Source organism: Copidosoma floridanum, unplaced genomic scaffold (genome assembly GCF_036245765.1).
Source record: "Copidosoma floridanum isolate Cflo_tuat_1 unplaced genomic scaffold, Cflo_Japanese_pri ptg000016l, whole genome shotgun sequence".
Lineage (NCBI taxonomy): Eukaryota > Metazoa > Arthropoda > Insecta > Hymenoptera > Encyrtidae > Copidosoma > Copidosoma floridanum.
In genome coordinates, this window is record NW_028321893.1 from 12925082 (window position 1) to 12939543 (window position 14462).

General features: G+C 32.0%; 1 protein-coding gene across 1 annotated transcript in view; it reads right to left on the reverse strand.

Moving 5' to 3' along the window:
• LOC106639267 (protein IWS1 homolog A) overlaps positions 1 to 14462 on the reverse strand; it is a 244301-nt gene that overhangs the window by 84141 nt on the left and 145698 nt on the right. The window contains exon 4 of the mRNA XM_089592370.1: positions 7044 to 7333. Coding sequence (XP_089448496.1) covers positions 7044 to 7333 — 290 coding nt within the window. The remainder of the gene's footprint in view (positions 1 to 7043; positions 7334 to 14462) is intronic.

Genomic DNA, 14462 nt, shown 5'->3' on the forward strand with positions numbered 1-14462 from the left:
TTATCGAGTAAAAAAGGCATTAAGTGCTCTTACGCCTTCTTGCCAACGCAAATTCTAAATTTCATGTCACTTACGCCCTTTTTTTGGTGTAAGATGAAAGTTTTCCCTAACTTTAGTAACATTCAATAAATTATACCAAATAATTGAAAAACTGTTCATGATTTTTACAAACACAGTTAGATTGGAGATCACCTTACGAATCGATTGATATGAAAAACTCATTTTCGACAAAAATGTCACTTAACGACTTTCTTCTCATGGACGGCAGATTTATGATTAATAAAATAATAATGTAAGCGCCCATACCCACACAACCCGAGGCACTTACTGGCTGCTTAAATTATTAACAAAACAAATAAAATAACGCAAGCGCCTATCCCCACACAACCCGGGGCGCTTACTGACTGCTTTAATTATTTATGATTAATAAAATAATAACCCAAAAAAAAAAAAAAAAAAAAGTAGAAGAATATTTTAAAAATTCAGCTCATCATATTTTTAAAATTTACGACAATTATTGCAGTTACTGTAAATATAAAATTGAAAAAGAAAACTACGATAACAGTTGTCACATGACAAATCCTACTCTTTTTGAACACACAAAAAAATTTTTTTCAGACTTATCTAGCAACGCGCATAAATTCGTTCTCGCTGGTTTATCACAAACAAATGAAAGTTTGAATAATACCATGGCAAGCTACTGTCCGATGTTTTATTCGTTTAGCACAACATTTAGTCGGCGGACTACAAGTATGCTTGTGCAGTAGTGCATACAAATTGAGGCAGTGATTATATTTTTAAAGTATTAGAAAAACTGAATTTAACGTGTTAATGTAACTACGCTAAAAAGAAGGCAATTAAAAGACTGACAGTAGCGAGTACACCTCATTTCTAGACTTTAAGAAAATTCAACAGTATTAAAAAAAACAACTACGAAATAAAAAAGAAAGGCAAGCAAAATATACATTTTCCAACATGACGTTGTCAGATATTTCTCTTCAGCCTGAACATCTAATTAAAGAAGATAATAGTGATTTTATTTACAATACTAAAGATGTGGCATACACTTTTTTTGATATTGAGACAGAAGAATTTTCTTTTGACAAATATATAATTCAAGTTGCTTTGAAAAGCAAAAAAAGTTTTTATCCGTATATATTGCACCTTGTAAAAGTATAGATGCTAAGAAAAGTGCAGTCACAGGCTTGACAAAAAGTGGTAGGAAACTATTTTTACATAGTATACAAGTACCAACATTAAAATTTTTAGAGTTTTAATAAAAAAGTAAACGATTGGTCGACAATTTATCTATGTTATACTCTTTCGAATATACAGTTCTTGGATTTGTTGATACATTGGCTTTGTTTCGAAAACAATTTCTAGAAATTCAGTGTCATAAGCTATCATACCTCAGTAATAATCTATTGCAGCTGTCAATTAAAAATGCCCATGACGCTGCAGTTGACATCGTTATTTTGAAAAAGTTGACAGCTTCGTATATTTCTTGGTCAGATATTTTAAATAGCACATTTATCGTGAATGACGTACTTCAAAAAATAAACACGTTTAGAAATGAAAAAAAATTGAAACCAAGCTATGCGCCGATGAAATCTGTAATATCAGTTTCCCTTCTAAAAAAACTAAGTCGAAATGGGGTTGCATATAAGAACATTATTGATAAATATTTCAAAGGAACTGATAAATTGCAGCAGCTATTAATGAGTGGAAGTAATCTCTTGATAAAAAAACAGTATAATGGATACCATTTTACTAATTTGCATTACTTTAGAATATGGTATTCAAGATAAAATATAAATACACTAGATAATAAATTAAAAGTTATGTAATACTTAGTGATGTTAAAACAGATTTCAAACTTATAGAGACAATACAAAATACGACTATAATCAATTAATACTAAGTCATTATTTTGTAAGGTAGTAATTATTATAATTATTATAAAAGTATTGAATTTTTAGACTTAAATATTACAATGGATTAATAATTATAATGTTTTTAATAGCACATTTCGAATAGCAACGTTTAAAGGCTTCTCCTTTTATACGTGGTAAAAAATCATATGAAAATTCTCACAGCGTATTCTTCTAGCTTAGTAGAGCATCACCACACCATAAGAAGTTCAATCAAAAGTTAAGATAACTTCTCAGTGTATCGAAAAAAAGTTACATTATTTTTGCACACCCCAATAGAAGACTGTAATAAGTGACCAAAAATTTGTTTAAAATTAGTTGATAAACTATGATGAAAGCTTGGAAAAAATAAATCAAGCTGATATCTGCTTGATGAGCTTATCAGCTTCCGTTTAAGCCCTGGCACATGCACACAGAGTTGAACAACAAATTCGAAATAAATTTTCTTAAAAAAAACTGACTGAACCCAAAATATACGCAGGCTATCTTATTTAAAGTTACGGCTTTTTACTTTTTAGACTTAAAGACTTGGAAATAAGGTGATTTTTAATGAACTTGGGAGTATTTTTCTTGCTGGCTATTTAATACACACTTTTTTATGACTGCAAGCTTATTTGACTATCCAACTCTAAAATAATCGTGTGTTTTCATTTTTACTTACGATGTCGAGTAGAATTAGGTCGTCAAGTAAGAAATGACAGATTACATAGACTATCTAAAGTATACAAACAATATTTCCTAATTAAAATAAATCATTACTTACGCTGGGCGTGCCAAAAAAAATTTTAAATTATGTAACAAAGAAACTCTGAACATAGATCCTTCGTCTAATACTGCATAAGGTGCTTGATTTTATATTTCGTACAGCAAAAATTAGGCCTCCTTTTTTCACTCCGATTTATGTATACTTTAATTAAAGATTACAGTTATAATTAGTGCTAGTACGAATACTGATTCAAGCTTAGGCAGTAATTATGTCAAAGCTTATGATATTACCAGGATTTTGCAAGAACATATGGAGGCTAACTTCACCAATAAAGCTTGTATCAGTGTCTGTAGAGATTTTTAATAGAATTTATGAGAAATCTCGCATAATAAATTTAAGTAACTGAGTTTACTTCCAAGTTGTTGGACCTACACAATAATTAAACAGCATTTTGATGTGCCCAAGGACATGATTCGAAAAGCAAAGAAATTACTTAAGGGCAAGAAAATTTTCAATTTTTTAAGTAATAAAAAAGCTAAATAAATAACAAAGGTTCCAGAAATAAAAATATAGACTGTTTCAAAGCATTCCAAAAAAAGTAGCTTATGTTATAACCCTTGGATTCTACAGTATGCAATGGTACTTGAATACATTTTCTTCTATAAAAAATACCTTGTTTTTCCATTGAAAAAAAAAAAAAAAAAAAAAAAAAAATTATATTTTACACTTTTAAAGACCTTTATTTTACTGATCTTACTTTTTTTAAGTGTTATGATTGGGACACACGCTTTCAGTTCTTTTTTCCAGAGCAAAACAATTCCATTTGCATATACAATTTTTAGTAAGAAATATTGATAAGAATTTAAGAAATAAAGAATAAAACTATTAAAATATTACACACATAACAAAACTGCTTCCCACGAGTACATATAAAACATAAATTATACACATAAAACGTTAATTACGAATGTGTGCCTCTATTAGTAAAGGTATGTAGATAGACTTCTCAGATTTGTGTTCAGAAAAACTTTCTTGAGGCCAATGTTGAATTAAAATATGTTTGAATAGGCCTGCATCAAGATTTTTTACTCTATGTACCATTACTACGCAGCTTATATTATCTTGATTCTTATAAGGAAATATTTCAAGGATGATACATAGAGTATTATTAAGTGATTCTACTGTAAAAATGGTGTTTTCTCCGTTGAGCCTAGCATTAAAAAACGGATTTAATATCACGATCATTAAAAGACATAAAAAATTTAGAAGCAATAGTTGCTATTAAATTTCAAAAGAATCTACCAATCGCTTAAACTTAAATACCGTGACATTCATAAGAATTCAGTAAATTTTCTTCCCTCCTATAAGTCTATAACTAAAATCCTAAATTGATGATAATAAGTTTATTGGTACCGCATGCTCACGAGTTTGAGACTCGGCCTTATCTCACTTGTTTCGCACCTCTGAGAATCTACTTTTTTATTTACGTATTACAACTGTCGTTCGATGGTTTGGAAGCCATGTTCAATAACGTCCTCTTTGCTGTGTAAATGATTGATATCACAATTAAATCTGAGACGATTTTTCACTACGCCGATTACAATATCATATATAAGTATATTAACACAGCATTGCAGAGCTTATTCGGCACAGTTTTCAGAAATGGCTATAAACTATGAAAAAAAAAAAAAAAAAAAACCAATTATAGGCTGCAATCATAAAATTACACGAATGCAATTTTCGCTTATTTTTTTAAATTTACAGTGAATAATAAAATTACTATAAAATGTGTACTTTTGTCTTTTAGCACAATTTTGAATCCGTTACTGAAGTTAAAATATCTACTAACAAAAATGTTTTCGAAGTTGACAAAAAAAAGTGTTTATGAAAAAAAAAAACTAATTATGATTAGCAAAATTTTTTATTTCGAACTTTGAAATTTTTGAAAAAGAATTTTAGGAATATTTTTATCTCATTTTACGTCACAAATACATAAGAAAACACTCTCATGTCGTTTTATTTTTTTATTTTTTTTCTATAAAAAATATGCAATTTTAGAATCACTTGGAGAAACATAAGATTGTGACCGTTGCTGTTAGACTACTTATTCTACCAATTTATCTGCTGCTTGATCATACAACTATTACTACTGCTTTATCAGTGTAAGGTAACCATAATAATTTATTCTGCACCTTTTTCCTTGGACCTGTAGTGAACGTTATGATTTGTATTGTAATAATTATACATTAAACTTTTATGTTTCTGTATACGTTCAGAGAAAAAGGGTCCTGCTGGGCCCATCTACGATGTATGGCGTTACTTTCAGTACGATTGGTTTGATTAACTAAACTTTTCTTTAAAATACCACACTTTTTTGTCATTGACTAAAATTAATTAAACTTTGTGTGTTCTTAGCATTTCAATAACAAAGCTTCTCTATCATCACCATTCTTTTCTAAAAGAATAGATACTAGTGTATGTTTGAAAAACAATAAGGCATTCATTGTAACCTTAATAAACTATTTCGAATAACAAATACAATACTTGTTAGCTTTCGATGACATAAAATCTAAATAGGTCAACAATTGTCATTTTCTAATTTAACTGAAAATTAAATACTAAGTACCGAGTCATTGATACAATTACATAAGCTTATTATCGTTCTTACTGACTTTTTCCAAATGCATAATACATTATTAAAATACCTTTTTCAGTATAAAGCAATACACATTCATAAAAAGTGCCAAAATAAATATTTCTTCATCCCCTATGCTAAAAAATGTTATTCAATTGAACACTTTAATTTTAAACCTATTGCGACTGTATATTTACTATTATTGCTTGTTAAGTGACGAGCATGAATAAATACATTTTTGTTTTAATCTATTTTATGTTATATTTATTTCCACAATAATAAAATTTTAAGACTCTTAAAAGAGTCATACTTAACGAAAGTCTTTACCTAACAAAGCCAACTGTGTACTTCGTGGCTCTAGGAAGTGTCAAGTGGCAACCAAAACGAGCCGCTAAGTCTAAACACGTTAAGTCAGCAAGTACCGGCCCCATAGCATTCGAGACATACAAGTTTTAACTAAAGCTTCGCAAAAGGTGCATTTTTTTGGGTGGTGTTTTAGTTAGTAGCTTTCCACTGCTCATCGAGTGTGCTTCTTAATTATTAATTCAATATTTCAATCTAAGTTGTTACAATTGTCTTATATATTTATTGTAATTCATTGTGGAATTAAATAAAAAAAACAAGTATACCAGATTGTGCAGAATATTCTATTAGTTAAAACCAAATAAAATTAATAAAATCAAAAGAAGTAGTACTGAGGAATCATATAGAATTCAACCTGCAAAAAGAAAAGTATGTGGACACATATATTTTACAAAGCTTAACATTCCCGTTTTTTTTATTTTTTTTTCCTTTCCTCAACATACAAACAAACAAACAAATAGTTGGACAGTCTGCTAGTCCCGCAGCCCGTCAGGGAGCGTAAGACCCAAATCCACAAACATCCATTTTTTACCAAATGATAATTAATGTTAAATAATAACGATCAATTATTTAATATTGCTTTCTATACTTTTGTCAACATGTTTCGTTTTTCAATATGTAGTCTATGACATAATCTGTACTTAGTGCATGTCAAGCCTTTGACGCAGGCGTAACTGTCAAAACAACTTTTACGAAGCCTTCTGTAAAGAAGGCTGGTAATTATAGCATGAAACATATTATTAAGAATAAACATAACGGCTCATGGCAATAACGAAAATTGTTGCTCTAGACACTGTTGTGTTTAGGTCAGCAATAAAATATTATTAATACTATTTCGTATTTTCCAATGAGCATTATTTTAATCAATTTAAAAAAATTTGGTTACCATTTTATATTGTACGTCAGATGAAAAAAAAAAAAAAAAGAAAGAAAAAGAACACCAAAAGAAACAATACAAAGCTTGAAAATATTGTATCATTTGTAAGGTGAAAATATCAATACTCATTACTTTGAAAATGATCGACTTAAGAAGTATAATTTCAGAGATAAATTGATTGTATTGTACTACATAATGGAGTTATTTGTATTTTGGATTAGAATAGTTCAGAGTAACTGTTAAACTACCTAAGGACATTAATTTGCAGTTAAGAAATTACATGAATAATACATTTTCTTTATCCCACAACGTTTCAGCGTGATTAGGAAGTGAGTCAAAAAGCTAGACGAGAGTTAAACGATTGGCGTGTTTCTTTAATGTTAAAAAAAAGGTGTTACTATCTTGTTTGTTTTGCTTTACGAAAAAAGTTATGTTTCTGCCTACTATGTAAGTGGTGATAATATGGAAGATAAGTTTAATTAGGCAATGCTAATTGAAAAATAAATTAAATACTTAGAAAAAATTCTTTACTTGGATTCTCCTTTAAGCGCTCTATTTATATCCTGTGATTTTTGAAAAGATATTTCATCGTCAGTTTTTCTTTTTTTTATAGGTGTTTGTTCCATATCACGTTGCATCCTTTCTTCTTTCGACAAAGCCTTAAAATCGGTAGAAAGATTAAAAATTGGTCTTGCCCACTCATTGATCAACTTTCCTGCTCTTTCTTTATTCTCTTTTGTTTCTTTTGGATGTTTATAAAGATACATGACAGCTTTTCCGATTCCTGACTGTTTTAGAGAAGATTGGTCAACTCGTGGAAACTGAAAAATATAAAAAAAAGTTAATACAATTTTTTTTAATTCCATTAAAAATATTATTCATGGTAAGATTTTCATTTTTTTTACTACTAAAATGAAATGCGTAGATAATGTACTATAATTAGAAAACATTTTTTATATAGCCTGACAAGTGAATCTTTGCATGGAATAAAGACTCATTTAACATTTTCTTTCAAAAATGAATATTTCTTTTTAGTCTTTCTCAAAACGTTCTAATAAAAAACCACAAGGGTTACTTAACTTTTAAGAGACATCTCTTTACAAGGTACAACCTTGAAAAAGATACGTTAATAGCGTTGTTATAGTGTTTGTAATATAGGTTTCTTCATTGAGATATTTAGGATTCTCTTTCAAGGATATTAACTAGCATTTTTATACTCATAATGGTTTTATCGTTCCGTCTGAGACATAAGAAGTTTTTCCATACTTGTTCATCACGCCCTTTTGCGAAGATTTTCTGTTACCAGTAATGTAACCCATATGTCTAACTTTTTATTTCAAATAATGTCAATTACTTTTATTTTTGTTCTTTTGCAACTTACGAACAGTATCTCTGGCAGAAAGGTAAGCAAACTTAGAGACAACCGAGTACTTCTTTGCGTATCAATTTAAAGATTGTATTCTCTTCTTAGCCTCCATGTAAGGTATCAGACCGATCGGTTTCAGTCAATATGCAGCCAGCTTTAGGAATGCCTCATACTTAGCTTAGTATCATGGGTACACTTACGGTACTTGCATGACTCTGCTGTGATTTGTGTAGACACCCTGTTCTAGACGTATTTTGCTTACTTGACGTATTTTACTTTATTTTCCGGTGAATAACTAAGTGCACCACATCCTTTTTTGTAAATTCCAATCGGGTTGACGCAACTAACTGTGTTCATTTAGCATATCTTTCATGTTTACACACCCCCCCCCTCTTTTAATCGTAAGCAACTAAAAAAGCGTCCATATTGATTTTTTAAAATAATATTTTAAATATAACTTTCTATATAAATTAAAAATAAATTAAAAAAGGTATAGTGATAAGGATACTTGTCTATTATTAAAGAACTTTAACTACAGAGGTTATAGTTACGGTGTATATATATGCTGTTACGGGGTGCACAATGCGGATCAACGAGGCGGAGTCTCTCCACTTCGACCGGGCCTGTGTTGCCCGGATACCCAACGGTGACACTCCCTGTAAAATGTTTTGCGGGTCTTGTTCGCCGAGACACCGCTGCAGAATCAGGTATCGCGGCTACCTTGAACGTCGTCACCTCTCGCGACGACTTCAACACGACACGAAGGGGGATCGGGCACGCACAGAAAAGAAGCACTCACGATCAAGTTTAAAATAATAAGTGTATATTCATGGAATATGCAATAATTACAAAAAAAGTATCCACGGGTGTGTAGTGTATGTGTGTGTGTGTGAGATCTCGCTCGTCGAGCGCGATTGCTCGACAAGCTCGCGGCGCGAAAACGCAGACCGGGCAGACTTACGCGGGCTAATCGAGGGCCGCTGCCCTTTACAATAAAACGGTCGCCTAAGGACCGGTACTCACGGTTGCAGGTAGTGACGACTCTCTCAGTCTCGAAGGAGCTGTCGTGCCAACGCTGGGGCCAGTAGGCGTCCCTACTGGTAGTGTCTGGAGCTCGAGGTCGCTGACGCTAGCCTCGCGTTAGCCCTCTGGCTGGGGGAACCTTCCGCCTCTCGTGGAACTCGGGGTCGCCTGCTTTCTCAGCAACTTCCAGCACACACCTGGTATTCTCTGGACTTCGCACCCAAAGACACCAAAGAAAGCACTTCTCGCGTGTCAAAAACTTATCGCGCAAAAAGAAAACAAAATCGATCACAAGAGTAGTACTCCAAAATTGTACGCTTTTCGCGCGCTCGCTTGCCCAAGCTAATCTGTCTCTCCTCGCTTCCTTTCCTGGCTTTCCTCTCTTTTCCCTTACCCCTACTTTCCCATCCCGCTTTCCCACTTAGGTCCCTTGAACTCTTTTTTCCCCTTTCTCTACCTGCCTTAGCCTACTAACGTGGCCTAACGGTGGGGCACCGTTACAATGCATACATGTATAGTAATAACATCTAATACGAATGCCTATAGTCATCTCGTGCTTTATGTACATATGCATACAGTCTGCCAGACAGCACTGTCTGTAATAATCACCATATACATATATTTAAAGTAACCAGTAAGCGGCCCCAGTTATGGGGGGATTGGCACTTGCGTTATTACATTTATTTTATCAATAAATAAAGGGGCTAATAATTCAAGCGACCAAGAAGCGCTGGGTTGTGTGGAGATTGGCACTTGCATTATTATTTTATTCATCATAAATAATTGAAGCAACCAGGCAGCGTCCCGAGTTGTGTGGTGACTGGCGCTTGGGTTATTATTTTATTTACTATAGATTAAGTAAGCGACCAGGATGCTTCATTGATAACCACACACACACACACACACACACACACACACACACACACACACACACACACACACGCACACACACTTTTTATTCAAGTTTCTGATTTCATGAGAGGTATGAACACTGAATTTATTCAGAAGCAATATTACAGAGTCAATGTTTAAATTTACAATCCAGCTGTAACTTAGTAATAATTATTACAACATAGTTTTGTACAATAGCCAAATTCTTGAAATCTAAGGGTACAAAATATAGCTACTCGTGTAGTATTTGGTCGAGTCAAAATCTTATCACATTTAGGCACTGTTTATGCCTACGACTAAATTCACACACTCATACATGCACATTAACACCCATATAAAAACAGACACGTATGTATATACACACACACCGTTACTATAACATTGGTAGTTATAGCTCGAGCTCAGAGATTGGTACTTATACATTCCAAGCGCTGGGCTCAGACAGTCCCCTCTCTAAACCTCCACAGTACAGCGTTGCTTTGAACTGTATACGTCCAAAGTTGGGATAGCTGCAAGCAGATAGCTGTACTGTTTGCGTTTAATGCATTTGTACTCTCTTAAGCTGGACCCCTGTACTTTCACGGTACAAATTTTTTTTCCTTGTAGCGTAGTATAAGACCATTAATGTCCTTGAAATACACCAAAGTTGCCTTAGCTAACACTTTATGCTTGACATGTATAATGTACTCGCGTGACACAGGAGTCAAAAGTAAACTAAAACTTGAGAGGACAAGTGACAGGCATAAAAAAGGAATTTTTCCCATTAACAAAGCATTTTCATAGCATCAGAGCAAGTAAAAACGGCTTCTGATTGAATTAGGTCAACCCATGAGCATTTTTGCATATTCAAAACTGCGTTGCCAGTAAAAACAGTAGGTTGGAACAACGATTGTTTATGTTATGATATTATACATTAGAAAATAAAAATGCAATAGTGCCGATCACATTTTGCTGACAAGTGTGATAGAGATTTTAGAAAAGTAATGATGCAAGTCCACATTAGAAACAAAAGAAACACAAAGTACAAGTTTTAGTATGTTTCAACAATATACTTTTAGTGAAGGCTTTCTTATACCTTTGTTTACGATTATGATTACGACGTATATGAGTCACTGGTTGTATGAGTAAATGTGCACAAAAAGTATGCACTTTGCTAGCTCCACATGCTGTATAAGATTGTGTATGTGCAGATTAGCATCTTTTATGCGAAAATCCGAAAATGTTATAGTAAGTTGGAAAAAGTGAGAATTTTTTTTAAGTTTATTCTTGTTATTTAAGGTATTCATAGTAAAGAAATTTCATAGTGAGATGGTTCAACACGCTGCTTCTATCAACATGAGTAGTACAGGTGTAAATAATTTGGTAAACGATTGTAAAAAGAAAAGTTGATTTTTCCATTTACTTTTTTAAAATTTTTTCAATTTTTTGTTGTTGTATACGTCAATACGGTGGAGTTCAACCAAGAAAAGCGGTTGTTGGTCCGGTTGTGTAACAATATTTCTCAGAAGATGGGGGTACACACAACCTTTGAAGCAACGCTTATTTAAAATAATTCAAGGAGGTTTACCAGACTAGACGTAAGTAATATAAATGTTTAGGCTTCTTAACAAACGTAGATTAAATTTTTGCTTGTACCCATATAAAAAACAGCTTAGTGCCAGTGTTTCTCAGCCACGTACATGTACCATAGTACAAATAAATACGTAATCACTTCGTTTTTATCCTAATCGTGAGTTATTCATTAAAAAATTCATTTCAAATTATAAGTTGTTCTGTATGGGTAATTCGCCGTGGTGCGGGATTCGAGGAAAGGAAAATAAGACGATACTGTATAGATTAATGTGTCCTTTATTGTTTGACTACATTCGACCTCTCGTCGATGCGTACTGCCTGTCCCACTTGATCATTCGGCATACACGGTCTCTCCCACCCACACGCATCAGCGCCACGCACACATACTCGCTCGCTTCGTTCACCTCGCGTCTCTACAACTACCGCGCGCATACATTACAATAAGGTTTGTTGTTATTCAAGTATGTGTATACTTAGATTGATTGATTCCTCAAGTTGAAATATTTTGTTTTCTGCAGAAATAAAAAAAAATTGTATAGCTTTTCGAAATGTAAGCTGACGTAATAGAAAGGTTGAATGTTAAGAAATCAACAATATAACTGGAAAATATGCGAGTCGTACGAAAAATAACCAGAAAAAAAAGGTCCATCATTAATCTTCAAACGAAGTAGTATATGCGCTGCAAGCCTGGGAAAATGGATATTCATTGAGAAAAGTTGCTACTTAATTCTGCAACTGTATATATGTGTTACCGACGCTACATGATTTTTTTCGTAAGACGTGTTTCATCATACAAGTAGATGGTCGAGTACATACAAAAATTCATGTTATTTTCAAAGCTTTTTATTTCTCTAAACCTGTTTTGACTCCGTAACTACCTATTTTAATTCATACTGTTTGGAGCATTCACGATTCATATTTGTAAATTTATAGTTTCAAATTAATTTTTAAGTGTTTTCGAAGTAAATTAGTAAGCTTTATTACGTGCACTTTTAAATGTTTTCAGCACATAATTGCGCCATCCAAAAATTTAAATAACTTTATGTTTCGCAGTCTTGATAGAATTACGTTCATTAATCGTTGAAATGTCATCAGTGTATAACATAAATTAAACGGTATTCGTACATCCTTATAATGACTGTTAAGTAAGATTAAAGCAGTCTTATAACCATCTGTGGGATTGACTTTCGCGAGATAACATCCACTAGCTAGATCAGGTGGGGCTGTATGTATAGTAGATTACCATATTTTCAAGTTTTGTTATTTAATTAACATTACAAAATATAATTTTGCCAATTTATTATTTATGATGTACAGGTTGATGTATCTTAAAGAGGCTTCCTTGAGGAGAAAAACGTCAACAATTTTTTATTGAAATAAAGACATTCACTCTATACATAGCTACTTAACTTTTTAATTTATTAGAACTTTTTTTTATGTAAATAAACAAATTCTTCCAGAACTTTTTGGGGAGAATCCTTTAACAAATGTTTTTTATAAAACCTGATCCTTTGGAGTATGAGTAATATACATTAATTATGTGTAAAAAGCCTAATTCAGTTTCTTATTATTTATTTCAACTTTGATTCTACAAATCTTCAAACAATAGGATACCATGATAAAATTGGTATACTTTTAATAAAAAAAATTTTTTATAAATAAATTTGAGGCTTATCACATGTATACAAAATTATTTTATTAACACTAAATTTTGTTAAAAAAATTAGATCACCTATAGATGATCCATAACAGTTTAAAAGAAACTTTTTGTAACAAAAAAATTTAACTATAAAATAAAAACACATTATGTCATGTATTGTTATTATGATTGTATAATATAATGATAATTGATAGAATTTCCAAGTATATGTATAAATTCATGTCTTTGCGTATACTATTGAATTTTTAGTAAAAGTTCATTTATTCATTTTTTTGCTTCTTTCGAAACAATATTTTTGCTTTACGAATAATCTCTATTAACTTGAACAAATATGTTATTTTTATTTTTGAAACCTAATAAAGCTAAAAATTGTTGGTTGTGAGAGGAGATTGGTTTTCTTAAGTAACAACCAACATTATTAAAACTTACACCTAGAGATTTATTGATAGTCAAAAACTACACCCGTTACCCATTGCTAAACTACTAACTCTCCTTTATCCAAATTGAGAAATCTAAAAATTCAAGTCTTCAGATATAAATTAAGTCTCAATTATTACATAAAATAAAAACATAGCAAACAAAATTCTTAAATTATACTATCTAAGTGCATTCAATGTATTTAGACCAAATTCGTATATTTGTAAAAAAATATTATAATAAAACAAGTCCCAACCAACCTCACAGAAGTCAAGATTATAACCAATCTTCAACTGTTATTCCCTTACTCAAATTATACTCCTTAAATAGAAAACATGATCGGATTCAACTGCAGAATAACAAATGACAAAAACGAAGTCCAGTACGTTCCATCAAACACTGTCCAAATTACTTACCGAGGTCAAACGCTACCAGACTCAGCCTTTCTCTATAGAGTAAGACACCCAGTAGACATCTATATACACAGAGTCAAACTTTGTACCAAATGCTTTAGGCATGGACACGTCAAATCTACTTGTAAACCCAATGCCAGGTTCATCAAACGTAGATCAACTAAACATATTAGTAAAAAATACACCCTAAAAAAACAAGACACGATTTGCACTAACTTCAAACGAAATCATTTCTGTACTGATAAAAATTGCCAGATGAAAGAGATAAAACAGGCCGCTTTGTCTATATCAGGTAGAAAATCAATCACTTTACAAAAGGCTAACTTTGAATACAAAAATCTCTCTACAAACAAGAAAAAATTCCTCTTCTCGGAATTTCCAGAGCTATCGAATAATGTAAGATCCCCTGAAGATCTAAGCCCACAAACACACACGGCTTAAAAATAATTCTCTTACGTTCTCAAAAATTAAATATACCATAACACAATTCCCAAAAAACATGCAGCTTTAAAAAAAACCAATTACCCCTACATTCCTACTAAATCTCAAAAATAAACACCAAAAACTACTCATGTCTCTAAATGGCCAACTTCATACTACAAACAAAA